The following is a 23,748-nucleotide window of genomic DNA, read 5'->3' as shown; positions in this document are numbered from 1 at the left end:
GATGGCAGCAGGAGAAAGGATCACTTAGAAAGAAAAAAGAAAAAAAATGCATAGCCATTAGGATGGCAACTATCAAAACACAAAACAAAACTAAATAAGCAAATAACAAGTGACGTGGGGATGTGGCGGAAATGGAAACCTTTGTTCACTGAGGCTGGGAATGTAAAATGGTGTAACCGCTATGAACATGGCATGACAGTTCTTTAAACTACCATATGATGCACCAGTTGAATTTCTGGATACGTTTCCAAAATAATTAAAAACAGAGACTCACAGAGATATCTGTACACCCATGTTCATGGCAATATTATTCACAAGAGCCAAAAGGCTGAAGCAAGCCATGTATCCACTGACAGATGAATAAATAAAATATAGTCTCACCATACAATGGAATATTACTCAGTCTTTAAGACAAAAGAAATTTTGACATAAGTCACAACATGAAGGAACCCTAAAGATATGATTCTGTGAAATAAGCCAGTCAGAAAAGGATAAATAAAATATTATATGAAGTACCTATGGGAGTCAAATTCATAGAGGAAGAAAGCAGCATGGCAGTTGCCAGGAAGTGGGAGAGGGGAGAGGGGGAATCAGGATTTAATCAGTACAGAGTTTCCATTTGGGAAGATAAAAAGAATTCTGTAAATGTATGGTGGTGAAGGTTACACAGCAAGGTGAATGCACTTAATGTCTCTAAACTATACATTTTTAAATGGTTAAGATAGTCAATTTTATGTTATATATATTTTAGCACAATTTTTAAAAAATTGTTAAAGGAAGATAACATCAGAAAAACGGCTCATGAGCAAATAAATACCAGATCCTTTTGCATAAACCTTTTGAATGAAGGTTATTCTGAAGTTTGCTTGACTTCTTGAAAAATAAAATAAGCAAAACCATCAACATTTACAATGGTCCTTCTGGAAGCAGAAGCAGAGTTCATAAATATAGAAGACCAAGATCCAAAGACAAAATATTGGTATATTTATCATGTGAGAAATAGGTTGGAGCTGCCCTTTTAATAGAAAATATCATGGGCAGAGGCAGCCTACAAATATCCAAAAAGAACCCTTGTCCTCTTCTCTCATCTGACTTTTCATGGGGCTACAAGAACATGAACAATAAACACTCTTTATCCTTCTCCCAAGTCAGTGAGAATGTCCCTAAAATTCTCTTTCCACGGACCACCAAGGGCTTCACCATGGCTCAGACAGTAAAGAGTCCTCCTACAACACAAGAGATCAGGGTTCGATCTTCCCTGTGGTTCAGACAATAAAGAATCCCCCTACGACACCAAAGATCAGGGTTCGATCCATGGGTCCGGAAGATCCCCTGGAGAAGGGAATGGTTACCCACTCCAGTACTCTTGCCTGGAGAATTCCGTGGACAGAGGAGCCTGGTGGGCTACAGTCCATGGGGTCACAAGACTCAAACATGACTTAGCAACTAAACCACCTCCACTATCTGAAACCCCAAAATGTAAGTCAGTTTGAGTCTTTTTATCTTTATTTACCACACAGAGATCTTTATGGACAAAGTGTACCCTGAAGACCTCAGTAGGGAATATGTTTTCATTGTTGACTTTGTTTTGTTTTGTTCTGTTGAGGTTTTTGTTTTTTTTTTTTGTTTTTTTTTTTCAGATAGGAACTTTAGATTTTTATACTCAAAATGAATAAACGCTACTGCCACGCTGCGCACGTGTTTCTACACAGAAGGAAGCCTCTGCTGGGGGCCTGTGATTTAGCAGCAAGTCCTACTGGGCTGTGTGTTGGCCTGGCTTTTTGGAAAGGGGTGTGACTGCCCAAGAATTCACAAAAGCATGCTTCAAAGACAACTGAAAATAAGAATTAAATTTATGTTTCTAGAGAGATAAAGGATGACAGTCACACAGGCAGGGGAAAAAAATTCCCAGTATGGGGCTAGGTCTTAGGAAATGGAGAACACAGCCTCTGATGGGGATGCTCCATTGTAAAAATCCAACGATTTTCAGTTAAGGGGCCATGAGGTTGAGGAAGTTATCTGTCGTATTTCAAATAGCCTATTAGAAATGGAGTGTCTGCCCAGGACGTGGTCACATGGGGCTAAGTGAAAAGTCAGGTCGTTTCATGTTTGAGCTGGCAGTCTATCAAGTTAGCGTGGTAATACCAGCAGTTCTCATACCAATCAGAATCTCTGATCAGCTATTGATGAGATTAAGGACATTTTAAAAAATTATTTCTTTATTTTTGGCTGTATCACTAGGCTTGCAGGATCTTAGTCTCTGACCATGGATCAAACCCCTACCCCCTGCAGTGGAAGCATGGAGTCTTAACCACTGAACTGCTAGGAAAGTCCTGAGATCAAGGGCATTTCTGGGATGAGATTTTTCCTTCCCATTCTGTTGTACATCTTCAAGTAATACAAATTAAATTATAGCCGGATTATGACTTGTTTGTTGCAGCTTGGCAGGCAAAATCTTGCAGAACCTGGTTCTGCAAAGGAAAAAATAAAAGGGGTCCCTGGCAGTGAAAAGTTTGGGAACCAGTCTTGAAGGGTCCCCTCCCACCGCCAACTTGCACAATTTCAAGGGAATAAACCAGCTTCCCTGGAGTCAGAGTGGAACATGGCTGTTGTGTGAGAAATTCAAAGATAGACAGTGTAAATTAACTGCATCTGGTTAGATGGAGTGAGAAGGAGGAAGAGATAATTAGTCGGCGTATAGGAACAAGGGCAAAGAAGAGAGTTCTATATTTACCCAGAGGAAATCCAAAATAGACTACTTAGCACCTGTTGGGTTATCTCAACCCCGTAGCTCATGGGTTATCTAAACATCTCTAAGGTGGCAGGTGTTGAACTCAGGGACCAGAGGTACTGCTTGACAACACAAGCCACCCATCCCGCCTCTGGCAAAGGGAAGCCTGCCTTCAATCCTCTTCCCCTTCCACAAATGAAAGGAAGGAGGCAGAGAGAAGCCCCGAAGACAGTCAGGAACAAAAAGACAAGATTCCGATAGAGGAACAAGCAGTATCTCCAAACAAAAGCCCTCTGATTAGGAAGCCGAACAAATGCATCAGTTTATAACAAGATGAGTTCTTTAAAAAAAACCTGATCCCTGACCAATTTATAGCACCCTTTGGTATGTATGTTTCTACACGCAGATGCACAACATTTCAGAAGTAACACATATTACAAGCGATGCAGAGACATCGCCAGGCTGTTTAATTGTGCACCAGCTAATAAAAATAAATGCCACCATCACATAAAGCTCCTTAAGACACAGCTAAAATACAATTTCCACCTTCTCAGAAGAATTTAAAGCGTTTTAGCACACACAATGAAGGCACATAACCTGAAATTTTTTTCTCCCCATAGATGCCAAGAGCCTATGTACATTAACATGTGTATTATATAGACAGAAAACATAGCGTATTCTTTCTCCCTGCATTCAGGCTATACATAGTTTCTTAGAGAAAGGACTGCTACTAAATGCAGAGTCTTTAGAACGTGTGCTTATGAGATGTAAGGTGCGGGTAGGCATTTATGGGTTTGCAAACATTTCTAAAGCTGGTTTATGGGGTATTTATTACAAGAAAAGATATCACAACCATGAGGTTAGAATACCTTCTTGAAAGAGGAGCTAAAGTTAGTTTTTAAAAAAAGACTAGACAAAGATAAGTGAACTCAGTAGACACGCTGGAAAGGACTAGATCTGTGTCTACACCACGCTCACAGGCTTCATATCCTCCAGAGTACCTCAGGGTATACTAGGAAGCTGGGAAATGTTGTGTTGTTTCGTCACGAAGTTGTGTCTGACTCTTATTCAACTCCATGGACTGTAGCTCCCCAGGCTCCTCTCTCCATGGGATTTCTGCCTTCATACCTTCTCCCTTCCACAAATGAAGGGAAGAAGACAAAGGGAAGCCCAGAAGACAGTCTAGAGCAATTAGACAAGATTCTAATGAAGATTCCGAGAATACTGAAGCAGGTTGCATAGGTTTCCATTTCCTTCTCCAGAGAATCTTCCCGACCCAGGGATCAAACCTGTGTCTTCTGCATTAGCAGGTGGGTTCTTTACCACTGAGCCACCAGGGAAGCCTGGGAAATTATATCACATGTGATTGTATAAACTGGGACAGAGAGTGCTGGGAGAAAAGGATTGTGGCAATAAGAGCGCCACAGGCCAGAAGTGAGGACAGCTGTGTGCCAGCACCAGCTTCACTCCAACCAGATGCGTAACTGTGGGCAAGTCACATCACCATTCCTGAGTTCAGCCTTTTCACTGATCAAACGAGGAAGACAGCTGGTCCTACAGAGTTCCTACAACTCATTAATTTTAAGCTTCTATTTGCTTTCAGAAAAACTAAAGAAATTCCAAAGAACTCCCTCAAATGGGTCTCACTTGAACCTCCTAAGATGTTGAAGACATGCTATGCATCCAGCAAACATTTCCTACTTGACTGTCATCTTCCTCCAAGCATCTCAGGGAATATTGCAAAACTGCCAAGTATATTATAGCAACCTTCTGCAATGTCCAACAGCAAGCCATACCCTCCAACTCTATACCCTCTGTGACACCACCGAGCAGAGATGCTGAGTGCTGTGTCCAAGGTCAGAAGCTAGGATAGGATCAGAATTCCAGCCTCCTCATTCCTAGGCTATGCTATACTTTCCACAAAGAAAGCAAGCTGGCTTTCTGGGAAGAATGCCAGAGGTTCCATTCTCCCAACTGAGAATTTGTTGGAATATTGGAATAACAACTTTAGAGACTGCGGCTGCTCCAATCCATTTCAGGACCTGTCTAGAAACACAAAAACCCAAAGAAAGAAGCAAGAGGGAATTCTTCCGTTTTTTAACGAAAGAGAAAAAATTAGGGGTGGGAATATGGGATTTCTTAAAAATTACGTGATTGCTGGAAGTTAATTTGGTATTTCTTCACTGGTTTGTAAGTTCTGGTTCCAATCACAAAAACATACAGCCGAGGAGGCCGAAATCACATTTCAATGAATTAGCATCTTGTCCCAAAGAATCTTTTCCACTCTGAACATAACATAGGACCTGGAATGCAACCCTCTGTGGTAGAAAGGAACCTCCCCCTGTGCAACAGAAAGCTTGTCATCATCCCCAAACCATAATCTAATTTGACAGTCTTCAAGCCCAACAGCAATCACAGAGAGTGATGAGGACGTGACCGAGTAACTTCGGGTGCACTGCCTCTTCTAGAAAACTAAATGAGACCCTATTTCTGCCAGGTGGGAGAGATGGCATTCTTCACCACCCTTTCCCATTAGACTGAAGTCAGAGAACCTGGAAAAGATAGAGACATCTGTTCAAAAAGGAAGGCTCTGACTTCTTTCAAGAAACGCCAACCAAAACAAGAAAACATGTGTGAGACCAGCTCCATGCCTTGAAGGTAACATGTACCCAACCTTACGGCAAAGCCCAGTGATCAGTACTTAGAGCTGAGATTCTAAAAGAGAAAAACCAGAAATGCTTTAAAAAAAAAAAAAAAATCATGTTTTCCCCCTACCTGTCGATGATGACAGGGTCTGAAGGAGTCTCATTTCGGTTGCCACAACTTTTCTTTTCACAACACCGACTGTAGGTTGGGAAGGAATGAAGAGAGCAAATGAAACATGTTAAAATCCAGAAAGTATGGTGAGCATACAATGTTAGGAACGTTCACAAAAATAAGCACATTCTTGGTAGCTGCTTAACTATCAGCTGCTTGAACATGAATGTATGGCTATGTTCAAAAACACTCAACATGAAGCCCAAGACTATTCATCCAAATTCTCCATCTATGACTTATAAACTGGTAATTCTCAGCAAATCACAACTTTCCCCAGAGCTTTATTTGTAACCTGAATGATGGATACTTGGACTTTAAGATCTAGAAGGTCACCTCCAGCTCCATATTGAATGATTTTATTATTGTATATATTTTTTTAGATCTTTGTGTCTTAATAAATACTTGAAGGAATAAGGGAAAGGAAGAGGTATTAAAAAATGAAAAGACCCCAAGTAGCTGCCTAAATTATTATAAACTTTAGTTACATAACAGCTTTCTTCACAGAACTCACTGTACTTTATAATCATTCATTCATCCATTTATTCATTCATTTCCATCATTTTCTAAAGGTGAAGGAAGATTACCAGAACTATGGTGTGCATTGTCAAATGGGGGAAAAAATTAATCAGGGAATTGTAAAAAGATATCTCTAATCATTTTCACCAGATCTGGAACAGAAATGGGACTTAGCATGTGGTAGGTCCCATACTGAAAATTCTGCCTCCCGAGACTTCCTTCCTTCCATCTGGCAAAGTACTGGGTACCAGGTAGCTACCGGAGAAATGCTTGTGGGATCATCTGAGGTGAAGAGAGAAAGAAGGGGCCCTAAGCAAATACAACAGATGGAGATGGGAAGGACTCAGGAGGACCTAAAGAGAACAAAACACTCCCCTCCAAAAGGCACAGAAGACCTAAGCAAATATGAGAAGAGCAAGGGAGGCTGGGTGGCCAGAAGCACAGGAAAATCACATCCCGTACTGCCTGTCTGCTCCTTGTCAGGACCACAGACTTCAACTTTTTAAATCTTTTCTTAAATCATTTTTATTGGAATATAATAACTTTATAATGTTGTGTTAGTTTCCACTGTATAACAACGTGAATCAGCACAGGTATACATATATCCCCTCCCTCGCAGCCCTCCCTCCCACCCCACTTCCCCATCCCAGCGCACTTCCCCACCCCACTAGTCTAGGTCATCACAAAGTACCCAGCCGAGCTCCCTGTGCTAATACGGCAGCTTCCCACCAGCTATCTATTTTACACATGGAGTGTGTATATGTCAGTGCTACTTTCCGAATTCATCCCACCCTCCCCTTCCCCCCTGCATCCACATGTCCATTCTCTACGTCTGTGTCTCTATTCGTGCCTTAGAAATAGGTTCATCTGAACCATTTTCCTGGATTCCACATATCTGTTAATCTATGATATTTGTTTTTCTCTTTCTGACTTCACTCTGTATGACAGACTCTAGAGGACCACAGACTTCTAAATACCTCTCAGCTCATCCAAGCACATGGTCCACCATCACAGGAGTTGGTAAAGGACACAGTCTTGACACGGCTTATAAAAACAGCACTATCATCCATACCACTTGGAGAATACATCTCATAAACAGCAGCAATAATGAAATTCCTATAAGTGTTGCCCTTCCTGTGATAGCCCCCCGATGGTTTAAGATGATGCAGCGCAATAGAAGGATTGGTTAAGAGGGAGCTGGAGCTCTGACGTCTAACCCAACTTAGTCATTAGTCAGCTGCACGAATGTAGTCAAATCTCTTCAACCCTTCTGGGCTTGACCTTCCTGATACGTGAAATCAAAGGGTTGGACTAGATTATCTAGGGTCCCTTCTAGGTTTAAGAAGTCCACGAGGATATGAGATTCCTTCAATTCAAAAGTGGCTACAGATTAAGGAAAAGGATGAAGCCATGTGGTAGCAAAGACCCAAAGGCCCAACACCAGCCCAGTCTTAGATTCGCTTCCTGGTTCTCCACAGTGCACTCTGAATCTCTACAGAACTATCAACAAACAGATACTTTTAAAAAGAAATTTCAAGTTCATATGTCATATGTAGGGATGTGTGGATTCTTCAGTGAACAATTCTATCATTCTCCAAAAGTTAAAAATATGTGAGATATGCTTAAAAAAAACTTTCACCCAATGGGCATGATAAGGCTTGGAGAAATTGAATCAAATTAGTATGAAGTAAAAGAAAGCTTGTCTCAACTTTCTTAGATGCTAGCGCTTGCTGCTGAGGCTCTCTGAAATAATATTTTACCTTTGAAATTATATTAAGGCTTAACTTTGAAAATTCCAACCCATCCCAAGATTAACACCAATAAAAATGCTGACCAGCTGCTCTCCCACCTCCAAAAACCCTTGTCTCTTTTCCCAACTCCTTACCTATCCCCATCATTGTTCCCCACCTCCCTCCCAATTCCTGCCTCCCACCTCTATTATTTCTACTGCTTACATCAGCAGAATAATACCTTTGCAGCCCAGACAAACCTTTTTTCCTAGCAAGACAATTTCAAAAATCCTATTCATGCTAGGTATCTGAAGACCTTCTAACAGACTCCTCTTTGACATCACCAGCAGGTCAACCCAACCTGAATCTGTGTGCAAGTACAATCTAATTACAAGAGAACACATTCAGAATGTGCCAATCTATTTAATTTGAGAAGGAGTGATTCTGAGGAAGCCAAGTAAGTTTGCAAAATTGCTCAGCTGAATTCAGCTGCTCTCCGTGGGGACTTTCTCTGGAGGAAAAGAAAAATAGATAAAAATGTAAGCCTGGTGCCAGGGAAATACAATGTGGGGAATCCACTCAGGGAAGGAAATGATATTCCAAGAAAAATGCCGAGAAACTTTAGGGTCCAATCTTCCATTTTCCAACAGTAACATATTTAAGTATAATCTCTAATGTTAACACTCAGAAAAGATGCAACAAGCACTCAGCTGTTGGACTATAATAGTGAAGGTAAAAAAAACTATAGGAGTGAACTGTATTCACCCCATCTGAGTCCTTCATCAAATTTCTCTGGGTTAGCCAGAGCAAATTCTTTTTTTTTTTTTTTTTAAGAAAAGGTCTCATCAGGATGTCCTGGTTGTTCTTTATTTGGTTTCTTAGATGACATTCAGTCCTTAAACCAGAGATAGTAACATAAGCAAAGGGAAGTAGAGAATATAAGACTTTCATGAACTCACATTCCCCAAACAACCACTCTGAGATCAGGGACATGGGGCCCTGACATGAAGGACCAGGTCCCTGAATGACTCAGATAACCAGCTCAAATCTCCCTTCTTTTCAGTGTAGACACAAAACCTGTGTGAACAACTTCAGGTTCAGTTACTTTCATTAAAAGGTTTCTTAGGGATATTTTCTAACAAGCCAGTCACTCTAAGTCCAAAAGTATTTTTTAAAAGCTGAATGAGACTGAAAAATAAGAAAAGATGGGAAACAAAGAGAAGAGGAAACTGTAGTTGCACTAGGTTAAGGCTGTGTCTCTAACTTCCAGGGGAAGCTCTAAAGTACTTTTTTCCCCTAATGAATGAAAATGAAAGCTCTGCCTCTGCTCCTCACTCGGCATGGTTTGGCTTATTTTACTCTAGTCCTTATTTGGAGAACCTTTTACCTGAAATACTTTCAGCTTGCTCACAGGCCTCTTCTACCTTCCCTATCTCCTTGTGGGATCTTTGGAGAGGGAAAGAGAAAAAAAATCAAACCAGTTGGGGATGATAGGTGGGGAATAGGAAAATTTTTATCCCAAGGCTGAATCTTACCTGCATTTTTCAGAAAGGGATCAAGATGGGGGATAAGCAAAGGAAAAAAAGCGCCAGTCTCGGGCATAGAGGGTCCAGTCAGCCAAACTCCTAGCCAGTGTTAGCCCTTTCCCCTCCAAAATCGTTTTTAAAATTCAACCCTCAACTTTCAAAAATCTGTCTCTAATTTCAAACTCAAATAAGCGCACAGCATGGTAGCTTTTGTTTTGTTTTCTTCTCCCCAACTCCTCCCTGCGATTGCATAACAAAAGTGTCTAAATTCACACCATCTGGCCGATAAAGACACTGGCCCCACTGCCCGGCTGGCCCATCTGATTAGGGCCCCGTCTAGCCTGCGCCTTGTGGCGAAAAGTCACAGCTGTGGGGTTTGCTCCGGCTCAATACAACTCTGTTATTAGCCAGCTGTAGGCCTTGAGACGACTTCTGTTCAAATTATAATATCTTTTAACCCTCTGAGCATTGAGGGCACAGGGGTGGCTGGCAGCAACATAACAACTAGATTTCTCCTTCCTAATAATTGGCAAAATGAAGAGAGGAGTGGAGACAACTGGGGAAAGGAGAGAGAAGTTATACCTAAAAGAGATTTATTTTGTTGCTGCCCTAAAAGCAAAACATCAGTTTATGAGTTTTTGTTTTGTTTGTTTGTTTGTTGTTGTTGTTGTTAACCAAAGGTGACAGAAGAAAAGCATTCCGGAAAATTCGCAGGTATGCCACAAACACCATGCAAATGACATTCTGTATGTGCGCAAATGACATTCTGAGAAATGGCACTCATCTGATTCATTCCTTAATCACTAACTCTGATAACTGACTCTTAAAACGTGGGAGAGGGAACTTTTTTTCCTGATTGCAGAGTCAACCAACTCTGACTGACAGATTGAATGGGATCCTCCCTTTCAGATAGATCCAAATCTGCTACCACTCCAGCTCATCTCCCAGCGCGCGTGCATGCACGCGCACACACACGCACACACATACACACACAAATACAGACACAATACCCATTCCATGGATCATTTATTTACCCATAATTAATATTTGTTTTAAATTCTAGTTTGGGAAGAAAATAGCAAAGCATCTTCCCAGGTCTCAAATGAAGAGAAGTTACAGTACATTAAATTTTTATATTGTGTTACTAATGCAGACTAAACTAGAGGCTTTAAAAATTGATGCTGCTACTTAAACAGCATAAAATGAGGAGGATTTGATTGGGCTTAAAAATAAAAATGTCAGCCTGAACTACAGCAGGATGGGGTGTGCAAGTATTATTTAAAGTGATAGGTATAATTCGTCAGACAATGGCTCAGACTTGGGTTTTGTTTTCTTTTTTTTTTTTTTTTAAGAAGATAATCTCTCCCCACAAAGATGTTTGAAAGTAGAAAGAAGAATTTAAAAGAGAAAAACCCACCCTTCAATTAGCCAACCAAGTCAAAATGTTCTATTTAACCTAGGTATCACATGCAAGTTCACCTTGGAATTGTATTTTCTTTCTGAATGTACCTATCAAGGAGCCCTGGGATAACGGAGTACCGTTGTGCTTACCCACACCTCACCCAGCTACTCAGTCAGGGAACCCTCAATCCCCTCAGCTGAGGCCACGGACAGAGCTGAACTTTGTAGTTGGCAAAGTTTGTTTTTCTAATACTTGGTCAAAACCAAAACAAACACGTCTGATTGTAATGGTTTCTTCCTGACTGGGTGGGGAGGGAGACCAGGCTGCCAGGAGCAGCCCATAAAACAATTCAAACTAAATCAGACAGCTTGCAATTACGCAAAGCTAGCAAGGCTGATGTTGGAAGACATTCACTGAAGCAGTAGCAGAGTATGAAAGAATTGAGGCTTTCTCTCCAATCAGAGATTTTGGAGGAAGAAAAGGCAGTATGGATATAAACATTGAAATTTTTATAGTAAAATAACCACTTCTTCCCAGAGTTTCCTTACTATATCCTTTCTCCTTTGCTGTGGGATCCCCCATAACTAGCACATATTAGACACTCAATATACATTTGTTGGAAGAACGAATAAATGTACAGATGAATTTCTTCTATTAAAAATTTTTTTTTCTTCTGGTCCAGGAGAAGAAAGGACCCAAAATGAAATGAATTGATCTCAGAAAAGAAAAGGGGAAATTGTGTAGGAATCCGGGTAGATTGCACCTTTTACAACTCGGCCGTCAAAATCCAGCTGTTCCTCCAGACCCCGGATCTACCCGGTGAGGTTCTCTTCCAGTTATCCTGACCTAAGAAACTCCCCTGGCTCAGGAAATCTAGGAAAACAAACGTCCCCGCAAGAAGAAAACGCTCCTGCATCACAGACAGGTGCCTCATCTGGGGGACGAGGGGGTAGCACCCCAAAATGGACCGCTCGATCTCTCTCGCCTGTCCAGACTGAGTGGTTCCAAAACCTTGACTCGGTAACTCTACAAGTGGTCCCTCCTGGACATCTACCCCTAGAATGCGCGGGAGTGGCGGGAACCCAGCCGTGCGGATCTTGGACGGCGACCGGCTCAGGCTAAGTCTTCATCCCAAACTCGACCCGCGCCTGCCCAGCCCCTCCCCGCGTTCCGCGGACCGCTGGACGGCAGGTCTTCCACGGAGCAAACTCGTGCCACGCCTGGGGGTGGAATCCTGGGTGGTTCTGGGTTGCCTTTTCGAGTCCTCATCGATTTGTTCTTAGAATCTGACTTTTAAGGAGGAAATCCAGCCAACCGGCCCAGGAGCAAGTCCCGGCGAGGCCGCCCGCCCAAGCGCGCCACCACTCCCCAAGGTCAGCGCCGGGGACGCAGGCGAGTCAGCGCGCCCCGAGCTGCTCACCCGCCCCACGTTCCAGCCAAGCCCGCGGGAAAACACGGCTCTTACCTGCACATCACTTCGTGTGTCAGGAGAACTCGGCACATTTCCGGATTCTTATTTTGTCCCTCGTAAGCTATGGGCTGCGAAGGAGGCGCGGGCAGGGAGGGACAAAGAAAAGGGGACGTTAGAGCGAGAACAGACTCGGGTTTCTTCTCTCTAACCACCACTTGCTCAGGAGTCCCCGCTGGTCGCACTGAACCTGAGTTGTGCCCGGTTAACTCCAGTAAAATACCAAGAGAAAAGTTTGCCCTAGTGAGGACACAATTGTTGCAAAAGGGAATGTTTGGGGGGAGGGGTCGCTGAATCTCCCAATAAGTCCTTCCCGTCTTCATCCCTCTGCTCGCCTATTCCCATCCCCAGAGCCTCCCCAACCAGAAAGAAACTGGACAATTAGGGAGAGAGAGGGGGAAAAATCTTTTTCCAGAGAAGATAAAGTGTCAGTTGATGTGGAGGGGCTGTGAAGAGTGACCCAGGAAATCTCAAAGACAGACTGGGAGGGTGGGGAGGGAGGAGAATGGAGCGGATGGCTAGCCGCGGAGAGGGAGGAGGGGAGTGAACTGCCAGGCTCACCTGCTTGGTGACTGAGTCAATGAGCCGGACGTACAGGTCCTGTTCCGTGCGGACACCTGCCGGGGAGATGGGGCGGGCGTGACGTGAGCGCCGGGGAGCCCCTCCTGGGCACCCCAAACCTGTCCCGAGGCCGGGGAACCAGGGCGGAGTGCAAGCTGAGCCGTCCTGGGGTCAGAGACCACCCGCCCTGGCCCCTTGCTTGGAGAGAGCTTCCCGCAGCCCTGCTCTCCCTGGGCCTGGAGGATGTCTGCCAAAGACCAGGACAAGGTCAACTGCCTGCCTTGTAAGAGGCCCGCGCTGGCGCCTCAGGGGGCGCAAGGTGCTCACCGTTGCTATAGAGAAGCTGTAACTTGTAGTGGGTGCCGTTGTTGGTCTTCTCGTTGCCTTGTTCCTGAAAAGACAGAGACCCTTGCTTTCCATCCCCTCAAAATGATAAAAAGAGCGAAGGGACTTCCCTAGCCCAACTCCCACAGCCTTTCTCTTGGTCACTCGGCAGCTTTGAACAGACCCCTGCCCAGGCCCGGGTCAAAGGGCAGGAACACTGGATGCTGGCCACACTCCAAAACTTTCCAAGGCTCCCAAGCACTTGACCCTCTCCAGCAGTCTGTCCCTTCCCCTTAAAAATGTCCTCAGAAGGGCGACCCCCAGGCTGGGACCACCGGACACCATGTCCATGCTGCGTTTAAACAGGCCCCACCCAACCCACCGGGTGCCACGGAAAGGAAGGGACCTGTCACTTGGGAGAGCAGCATTTGGCCACGTCCCGCCCGGACCGGAGGCTTGGGGCCATGAACTCAGGGACCCAGGCCCAAGTTCAAGAAGAACCCTATGAGGAGCCTGCTCCCAAACTTGAATTGTACAGCTGAGGAAGCTGAGGACTGAGGCCTAGAGAAGGCAAGAGACGTTCCCTTCCTCCCACATCCTATTCATCTAAGCTCCAATTCAGCGCCCACACCCCGGCCTGGCTTGGAGGCTGGCACTGCTGCGGGAACCAGAGTGGAAGAGAAGGCTGGGGTTGGGGCAGGTAGTCCGGCAAGCCAAGACTGGTTTTTGTGCGTCTCCACCTTGTACCTATCTAACCCACCCTGCCTGGCGCGGTCGCAGGTGCAAAATAATAACAATAAATAACCCGGAGAAGGGCAGCGGCAGCCTTGGCTATATGTTTAAATTATGTGGGCTCTTGTCGGAAGGATATCTGCTCCGCGGTTAGTCCATGACCACGCTCTGCTAACGATCCAGGAGTCGCGTGAGCAGCCACCAGCGCCCCTGCGGGAGGTGCAGGCGGGAGAAGGTGCGGGGAAATCCGACTGATTTAGGAGGCTAGGAGTGAGAAACCTCGATTTATCATCCCTCCTGATGGGAGCAGAAAAGTCTCCGGAGTGACAGATGGGGTCTTTAGTGCTTTGCAAGGAGGTAGTTACGAGACCCGCGGGGGGAAGAGGGGACCTGCGCTTACTTTGTCGTTCTCCACAAAGTCTACGAAGGCGGTACGCTCGATCTCCACCGGCTGCCCCTGCCTGTCGTAGAGCGCCAGGACGAAGTGAAAGAAGTTGGATTTCCTCAAGTTGGAGGGAGGTTGTTTCTCAAAATGGGCCCGGGACAGGGCTACGCCGCTGCGCATAAAGAGACACGATGGGGACACAGGACACGGGGAAAGAGAAAAAGACACGAAGTTACCAAATGGGCCCAGGCAACAAAGCAGAGAGTTAAGGGTCTGTGGCCCCGGTTCAGATTTCTGGACCCTTCTGGCCCTTTTCTTCTATTACGATTAAGAAGCAGGGACTCCTTGGAGGAGTCACAGTGGCCACGGGATAGGACAGCGGGACGCTGGATGCTGCTACTGCCAGCTGATCCAGCCTGCGGGCATCCCACTCCCGGGAGCTCAATCTCCAGCCTTTAGAACACACCGAGGAACCCCGACTGCAGACCAAAGCCCGGAGGGTCCTCCCCACCCCCAGCGGCCCAAGTCTTGTCCCCTTGGGCCGCCCCCATCTTGTTCCTCAGGTGGCTCCCCCCACTGGGTCAGGATTTGGAGCTGGGCCCGGAGCATAGGGGCTAAGCGCCTCAGCACTTTGAAAGAAGTGACCCTTTTCCTTCATCTTCATTGGCGTTACCTGTCCTGGCACTATTGCCCACAACGCCTCCCAAACTACTCAGAAAGCCGGTGGGCAAGAACTCTGAGGTGGCCGGACGGAAAGCCTAGAGGCCAAGTCCAGGTCCTGCGGGGAGGCCTCACCTCCTGCTTCCCTCGCTCTTCCGAAAAGTTGCGCGCGGGCTAGGGGCAGGGCGCAACCCGCTTGACCAGTGCTAGGGATCGGGGCCACCGCGGACAACGTGATCCTGAGGACCCCGCCCCTGGAACTGCTTAACTTGGAGAAGCCGAAATGTTATCAAGAGTCAGAGCGCGTCCTCGCCTGGAGCCGACAGTCTTCCGGCTCAAGCCGCATCTCTGGGCGTCGCTGGCCAAACCCGCTGGCCGCGAAAGCCGCGTTGGAGGAACCGGGAGATGCCCTGGAGCCTATAGAGTCTGTGCACACACCTCCCCGCCGACCTGTCGCGGCCGTAGACAAACTGGCCGCCAGATCCCATTTAATGGGAGACTCGGCGCCCAGGAGAGCAAGCAGATGGACGGAGCTGCCGGGGCGCTGGGGTCGCCGGGTGTCTGTCCCCAGGGCGCGCGAGTACTTTCACTCTTTAGAAGAGTGTAAAATTTTGACTAGAATCCCCCATCCGACCGCCTGCTTCAACTTTAACAATTACTGGATCGGGGAAAGGAGGAAAGTAGAGGAGGTGTCTTTTGAGAGGTCGGCTAAGGGACTGCGCCGAGGCACCCGCTCTGCGGTCCTGCCTGTTTTCCCTCGGCCCGCAGCCCAGCGAGTCCCCCAGACGGCCAGAAAAGCCGTCGCCGCGGCAGCGAGCCATCTGCTCCAGGACACTGGCGCCCCCGGGCTGAGGTAGAAGGGAGGGAGCTGCCGCCCGTCCGGGTCTCCCGAGCGAAGCGACTTTGGCTTCCTCTCCTCCAAGGGTGGCAGCCCGCTTCGCTCTAACCGGGACACCTGGAGTCCTGGCCTGGACAGCAGTCATTTCTCCAGGCGGTGTCGGTACTTAGAGGGGGATGGCCAGGAGAGCCGATAGAGGGGCGGCAGTCATGGGAAGAAGATCGTGGGCTGCTGGGAGTTAAGGAGCTGTCTCCCGCAGACAAGGTCGTGGAGACCACACATCTCAGCTCCACAGTGGTGATGCGGAAGGGGAACCAGAATGCCTGCACGGGGTGGCAGCCTAGACAAGGCGTTTGCTACCGCCCCCCCACAAGGATGCTCAAAACAAAGTCAACTTCAGGGGCTAGTGTAACTAGAGGCTTGTGACCCCTGCGCTTGCCTCACGTCTCCTTTCCTCCTTTCTTCCCTCTGTGGTTCCTTCTACTGTTACTCCCCGTCTTTTCTGCTTAGTCTCTTCTCTCCCCCTCACCCCCGCCTCTGTGCGTCTGGTCCACTGTTTTATCTCTGCTCCCGGACCCTCCAGCCTGCCCCTTCTCTGGGCGCCCGGCCGATCTGCCTTCCCCGGCAGGCGCGTTCCGGCTTCTCAGGCTCTTCCAGCCGCCGCCGCCATCTGGCCGTGGGCTCCGGGCCTCCAGGAATCGCCCGACAAGATGCGGGAGGAGAGGCGCTCTCAAGGAGCGAGACGAAACCCGAGAGTAGCCGGGAAGCCGGCTCTCCTCCGGCGGCTGCCGGTCTGGGTCCTCACTCTCCCTTCCTGGCCCGGCCCGCCTGCCAGGACTGGGGACCAAGCTGAGAAGCATCAGATACTACTTTGTTATTTTTCCTGCCAAAGAGTAGTCTGCGGAGAAGGAGTGGGGGAACCCAGGCAGTTCAGAAACTCGAGTGTTGGCGAAGGGGTAAGTGTTCCCCTAACAGCAGCGACCTGCCGGCCGGAGGGTGAGCCCTAGCGCGCAGGGTCAGGGCGACGGATGCGGAGGAGAGAGAACGAGCGAGAGCGAGACCAGCGAGGGGGCTGACACACGGAGACAGACAGTGAGAGCGAGAGAGCGAACAGAAGAGAGATCGCGAGCAGAATCACCCTGCGGCCGTCCCGTTACCTCTGCGCCGCGACATTGGCGTCCACCACGCCGACGTTTCGGACCCAGGACCTGACCGAATCCATCTCGGCGCCCAGCGACTTCTCTTTTAGAGCTGGTCCTCTTCCTAAAGTATCTTGGATCCCAAACATTTAAAAAGTCTTATCTACTGTCGCTGTAAAAAAATGAGTTACAACGCTGTCCTCGCTTTTCCCAACGTTGCCACCAAACCGTCTCCTCCAAAAGCAATCCAAGAAAAGGGATCAAGTGCTCAAGTTCGAGTCTCTCTCGGGGGAAAATAAAAAAAATATAACCCGTCCTTTGCTTCCACGCTTGAGTGCGGGCTGATGTAGCTAAAGTTTGGGCTATATCCTTCGCAAGTTCAGATCTGCCGCCTCAGGCCCTCCGCCTTAGGTCGCTCGCATCCTTCCAGTGGCAGCGCTGCCTCCAGAAAGTGATCACAATTTTGAAGCATCACCTGTTCTGGGAGAAACAGGAGGAGATTGATGGCTGCCTAATCTCTCCCCTTCCTCCTGGTCCCCCACCCCCCCTCTCCCTGCTCCTCCCCACCGCTCCAATTTAAAAAAAAATTTTTTTTAAATCCCCAACAGGATCGGTAGTAAAAGGAAGGGGAAGACCCGGAGTCGAGAGGAGGCGGTGGCTGAGAGCACTGCGGAGCCGGGTTACAACCGCGCGCCTGCCCCATGAATGGGTTACTACGGCCCCAGGCCGCGGGAGGCGGAGCCGAGGCCCGATAAGGAGCCTAATTTGCATGGACGCTCGGGATTGGCCGGCGCTGGGCAGGCCTGGTCGACGTCCTTAGGCGGCGCGCGCCACGCTCGGCGTTGCCTGTAGTCCGGGAGGTGAAAGGGGACAGAAAGCTGCGGGCGTTGAATCCTAGCCCGAACTCTGTGTGTGTGTGTGCGTGAGATGGGGGCCCGCAAATCTTGCCCTGAAGTCGGGTAGCCTGGCCCTGCCGGCTGGTGCGCGCGGGATAAGTCTGGTCGCGGCAGCTGGAAGCTTCAGCGAGCCTGCCTCTAAACGCGGACTTAGCCTGCGGGAGGCATATTCATTCCCAAGGCTGCTTGGGTTCTCTGTGCAGGTCTATGAAGAAGCGGAGTGTGACCACATGTACTTAATGTGTTGTGCAAACGTTCCCGAGAGCAACCCAGTTCCCCGGACGGGCTCTCTCGAGTCTCCTGGAGTTACTTGGTGACACTCATTTTGTGAGCTGTTTGCAAGTTAAAAGACAAGAATGAAAGCGGAGCGGGGTGGAGGGTGGCGGGAAGGGGACGAACAAGGCTCAAGTGCTATTCAAATAAATAGGATGTCGGGGGAAATGGTCTGAGCGCTAAGGAAAATACCCCCCGGCGGACGCAAGCCGGAGTTGCACCCGGTGCAGATGAGAGATTACTGACAGATCGTGGCAGGCTGAGTGCGAGGGCTGCCCGGCGTTTGTCCCGGGAGCTCCCTCCGGTCCCTCTTCCCTCCCGCCCCCCCCCGCCCCCCAGTTCTCGAAGCCCCCGGGGGCCAGCAGAGGAGCTGCGGGGAGGCAGCGGGGAGGCAGCGGGGCAGTTTTGGAAACTTTGCCCAAAGCTCGCAGTCGCCAGGGTGCTGGCCGCGCGGGCTGAAGGCAGGGAGGCGGCGGCAAGCTTCGCCAAACAGCTGAAACTCTAGAAGGCTTTTTAACTACGCCGGGCTGCTCGCGGTGCCTATTAAAAAAAAAGTCCTCCTGGCTGGGTGCTATTTTCTGGCTTCTCCTTTTGTATTCTGATCTGTGCACAGATCTGCTGCTGAAATCTAGAACACCAGCGCGAAAACAGATTTGAAGACAATGAATGCAAATCTGTGCTCAAAGACCATCTGCCGTGGAGGAGACAAATCAGCTGTTCCGCACAGTTCGAGCGGCTGTGCCCGGGCCTCCCAGCCTCATTACCGAGAGGGCCCGGGCTAAAGCCTGTGTTTCATTCTGGAGACTTCCCCACCCCACCCCCCAACACACACTTAGGACGCAAATCTGAGTGCGCCCTGACTCCGGACGAGATCCCTTAGGTGTTGCTGAGCGCTCACAATTGAACTGCGAGAGTTTGCCGCTAGAGGACACAGCGCCTTTGCAACTCGTTTGCCTGGGAGGACAGTAAGCTCACACTTTTCAGCAATGCCGCTCTCCTGAGTAAGCTATGGATCTGCACCTCCACGCTATGCCCAGGGCAAACCGCGACCTGACTGCGTGGACCGAACGCACTCGGAAAGCGCAAGGGACTTTACTGCGAAGATTCGCATGAAAACCGACGCGGAGAGGGAGAGGGTTCGCGGACCCTCATTACACAAACCCGCATCCCCGGGATTGGGGTAGTTGATGGTGTGGGTAGGGGGACCATAAAGGTTGTGAAATCCCCACTTCTGGTTTGTGTCGGCTGTGGCACCTGCACCCCACGGCTCTGGATTAATGTCGTTGGACGAGAAAGGCAGGGGTGAAGGGCGATTGGGCATAAAAATATGGAACGATGGAACGGGACTGTTAAGTAAGATATATGTCCAAAGAAGGAAGGAGGGTGGGCGGAAAAATTTGTAGGATGAAACTTCTTGTTTCAGCTAGCAATTCTCTACTTTATGCAGATTTTATGGGTGATTTCATCCCTGCAAAAACGAAACACCTGGAATCTTCTACCCCGGCCCCACTCTGTAAATTTCTCAGAACCTCAAGTAACCACCCACCCCACCCCCCCGTCTTGATCCTCGGTTCCTGCCCAGCGGAGCCAACGAGCTCCTTGGCGAAGAGTGTAGAACAGTCCGTGAGGCTCTCAAGACTTTTGGAAGAGGCTGGCGATTTTTTTTTTTTTTACCCCCAGGGGGTCTCTGACCTGCAGCGTGCCAGGAAAGGTACGGAGAGCAGCCTCTAGGGACCCCGAGGCAGCAGAGGGCCCGGACCTGGCCCGGACCCTCTGCCCCTGAGGCCCGTGTTGGCTGGGGTTAAAGGGCAGACCCAGGGTCGAGGACACTGGCTCTTCTCTCCCGCACCAGCTGCTACCCAAATTATGCCCCTCAGGAAGCGAATGAATTGGTTCATTCTCCAGGCTCCCTGCTGCCCGCCCCAAACCAGACGACCCCTTACGGCTGGCGCCCCCACCTCACTTCCCAGAGACAAGTTCAGGGGCCTCAGTGCCCAGCCAGGAGGCAGTTTTAAAAATCGTGGCCCTGGAACCCTGACCTGAGTGTAGCGGGGAGCCGCTCGGCTCCTCTCCGGCTGCGCTAGAGGTGCCCTCCCCGTCACCGCGGCGCAGGGCGTTCGGGGCGAACGGTAGCCACGATGCTGCGGGCCCTGTGGGCTTCGAGCCACGGACAACCAAGTTCCCTCTCGGCTGGGACCGAGTTCCCTGGCTAGCGCAGGGAGGGGGCACGGAACGGGGGGAGCAGTCTTGGGCCCAGAAAGGCGGCGCTTCGGCCTTCGGGGAGCAAGGAGCGTTTCTGCCACCCGGATTGGGTTTAATTAGGTCTGTGTGGGTTTGGGGAAGGGGTGGGCGCAGAATCGGCCACCAGCGCCGAGAAGGAGCGCTGGTTAACGATGGAGTGAGCGGCGCGGTGGCTGCGCCCGGAGGGTCTCTCGCATCTCGATGGCCTCCGGCTACCTCCGAACAAACCACCTTTTCGAACATGCCACAAAAAAATCCGCCCTGAGCCGCGCGGAGGCCCGGCAGGCGCAGCTGCGGCCCGGGGAAGCCCGGCCCGGCGGGGGTGAGGAGGCCGCGCGCGCCTCCGGGGCTTGGGCCAGCCAGCTTCGTTCAGCCCCTTGCCGGGGTCGAGAAGAATCCGAGATGAACATTATTAAAATTCTTCCTAGTTACACAAAACCAAAGTCGGGGTCGTGGTATTCCGTCTTTCCCCTTGCCCCCTCCTTTGTTTACTCTTTCCAAGAAACCCCTGGGTGTTTCCCTCCCCCGCGTTCAAATTTCACATCTGCATCTTGGTGCGATACGTTCAATTTCCTCCCGATTGGTTTTAAGGCCGGTTTCCCCCGTCTCTTTCTCGGTCCAGTCTCCTGGGCGCCGCGTCTCTCCTCCGGGTCAGAGGTTCCGAGATTTTTCTTAGAAAATTGCTCTCTGGGCCTAGTTCTCGTCCAGCATGGCCCAGAGATGAAATTGAAGGTGTGAGAACACACACACACACACACACAGCCCGATCTTCACCCCCACCCCCAGACACACGCGCGGCGCTTAGGTCTAGCAACCGGACGAACTGAGGCTGACTAGTTCCCAGGGAATTAGATCCGCAGGGACAGTCTGGGTTTGATAAATGTAAAAAAGCAGCACTCTCCGAAAACCTCTCTTCGGACGTGAATTTTCCAATTTGTTTGTTTTAGTTGACACCTTGATTTTTATTTATCTGAGTAGAAATAGATTGACTCACCATCTCTGAACCCTGACAATATTTAGCTCACAACGCTTCGTGAAATAATTTTCTTAAATACCCAACTCCACTCCCTCCCAGTTCAGATTTCAACTCTGCATCAGTTAAACATCCAAATCCACCAACTCCAAATTTCTTATTGAAATTGGACTTGAACCCTTCATAAATGAGAATTCCCTGGGGGGGAGGGCAGGAACTACTGTATTCACAAATGTGATACAAATATTTCAGGACTCCATCATCCATACCAAACAGAGCCCTTTAAAGACAATTTGGCAAAAATTTATATTCTCTTCTTGATTTATTTTTTCAGAGTGAAAGGGATTCCAGCGGGAACAGCTGCAGAAATACTGAGGCAACGAAAAACACTTTAGACACACGATGTGACACCCAGGCCAGTGAAAATGGACTGAAGGAGTCAGAGGGCTTTATCCTAACATTCGACAGCTCCAGAAAGTCGCTTCCTCTTTTTCTCCTCTTCTTTTTCTTCCTCTTCTTTTCTCTCCTGCTCTTTCACCCTTTCAGAAATACCCTTCCCTCCCATTCCCTGGTCCGGGCGTGCCGAGTGAGCGATGGAGCCGAGTCAGAGTTGCGGAAAGGTCAGCAGAACAAATTTTCGAAGCAGCAGTCGCGTTTGGACGTTTGGAGCGCAGATGTCGGAACAGGGTCCACGGTGTGTGTGTGTGTGTGTGTGTGTGTGTGTGTGTGTGTGTTGGGGAACAGGTGATCCACAGAGAAAGACGTGCCTGTTGCGGCCTCCACGCGCACCTGGGGACCCTATTTCCTGGGTGGATAGGGTGGCGTTCTTGTCAAGCCCGGGTTTGAGGCTGTGCTGGGGTAAGCCCGCCGTTTGCAACCCCTTCAGGAGGAAGCTGCGCACCAAGGTGGCGTCTCCGTCACCGCTGAATTAAGGCGCAGAGATCTAGAGGCGAATTGACCGGCGTTAAGATACCCGATCGAGCAAGTCTCCCGTAGAATAGGGCTGAAAGGAAGGTACCAACGAACGCAGGCAGGACGTTTACTCAGCACTTCCGTGGAGCCAGGCACTACCAGACACTTCCTCACCTTTAAACTTGACAGCCACAGTTTAAGACGGACCGATTTGCCACCATTTTACAGATGAGTGAAATGAGGATGGGAGGTGACAAGTGGCATCTCAGCTGATAAGTAGGGAACAAAGACCCCTGCTGATGTCCCACTTCTAAGGCCACACAACGGCGAGCAACTTAAGGCCTTAACACAGAAAAAGTTCAATGGGAGTCTTTCCGGCCCTTTTATCGGCTTCTCGGTTTAGTTGAGGGAGAAGATAACACGTGCTCCTCCGAAGCGACCCCCGCTCCCCCCACCCCCGCGTCTTCTCCTAATGGTCCCCGCACCGCTCCCCCCAAACCCCCCTGCCAGCCGGCAGGGTAAAGCCCTCGAGACCCGCCAACTCCCTCCCCGCTCGCCGCGGAGGTGTGAGCGATGTGTTGATTATTCATATTTTTGCCGAGCTTACCCTCCACCGCAGCCGGCGGGCCGCATTTCACACGTACACGCACGTACACACTTATACACGCGCGCTCCGCGGCCCTGCGCTCGCCCTGCGCTCTGCACTCGCGGGCATCGCGCCCCCCACCCCAGGGACCCCCTCCTTGATCTGGTGTGTGTGTGCGTGTGTGTGTGTGTGTATTAGTCGCTCATTCGTGTCCTACTCTTTGCGGTCCCATGGACAGTAACCCACCAGGCTCCTCTGTCCACGGGATTCTCCAGGCAAGAATACTGGAATGGGTAACCATTTTCTTCTCCAGGGCACCTTCCCGACCCAGGGATCGAACCGGAGTCTCCCGCATTTACTGTCTGAGCCACCTGGGAAGGAGAGCCGTGAGCAAAAGGCTCCCACTTCCCTCTCTGCACAAGTCACCTCTTCCTCCAACCTCCGAAACGCACCCTTGGCTTCCAGATCCAACTTTCTTCCCCATAATGCACTTGTCTTCCCAACTCCCCATCCCTACCCCCGCCCCGGATTGCGTGGGGGGAGAGGGGGAGTGGGTAGAGCTACAAACATGTCACCAGTCAGAATATCATTCCAGTCGGCACCAGGCGATATCCTCCCACACACACACCTCAGCGTCACCTCCACCCACACCACACACCTCCGTGGCAAGAGACCAAATCGGGAAAAGGCAGTTGGGTACAAGGCATGCTTCCACGTTGTCTTTAACGGTGTAAACAGGACTTCTAGCTCTAGGACCTCCTCAAATGCTGCCCCAGATATAGAAATTCCATTTCTGGCTGATGCGAACCCCTCCGCATCTCCCAGGAGGTGGACATGCATTTCAGGGCGGCGGGGTTCAGGGTTAGGAAACCTCAGAACAGGCTAGGAAAACAGCGAGCAGACCGGGCCGGGCAGCTCCGTCCCACCCTCGAAGGGGCGACAGAACTTCCACTTACTCTGGTTTCACGGGGGACATCGAGCAGGGGTCAAGTTGCTTGGAGGGTCAGCAGCGGGGACTGTCTCGAGGGCCGAAGCGCC

At 49.5% G+C, this 23,748-nt stretch overlaps 1 protein-coding gene across 1 annotated transcript in view; it reads right to left on the bottom strand.

Moving 5' to 3' along the window:
- The window catches only part of EBF2 (EBF transcription factor 2), a 218,350-nt gene extending 200,885 nt beyond the window's left edge, over nucleotides 1–17,465 (bottom strand). The window contains exons 1-6 of the mRNA XM_043927735.1: nucleotides 16,848–17,465; nucleotides 14,208–14,364; nucleotides 13,079–13,142; nucleotides 12,752–12,807; nucleotides 12,188–12,261; nucleotides 5,507–5,575 (exon numbers count right to left, since the gene is read on the bottom strand). Coding sequence (XP_043783670.1) covers nucleotides 5,507–5,575; nucleotides 12,188–12,261; nucleotides 12,752–12,807; nucleotides 13,079–13,142; nucleotides 14,208–14,364; nucleotides 16,848–16,978 — 551 coding nt within the window. The 5' untranslated portion in view covers nucleotides 16,979–17,465. The remainder of the gene's footprint in view (nucleotides 1–5,506; nucleotides 5,576–12,187; nucleotides 12,262–12,751; nucleotides 12,808–13,078; nucleotides 13,143–14,207; nucleotides 14,365–16,847) is intronic.
- Nucleotides 17,466–23,748: the final 6,283 nt, after the last annotated feature.

This window comes from Cervus elaphus, chromosome 16 (genome assembly GCF_910594005.1).
Source record: "Cervus elaphus chromosome 16, mCerEla1.1, whole genome shotgun sequence".
Lineage (NCBI taxonomy): Eukaryota > Metazoa > Chordata > Mammalia > Artiodactyla > Cervidae > Cervus > Cervus elaphus.
This window is presented reverse-complemented; position numbering and strand designations above follow the sequence as displayed.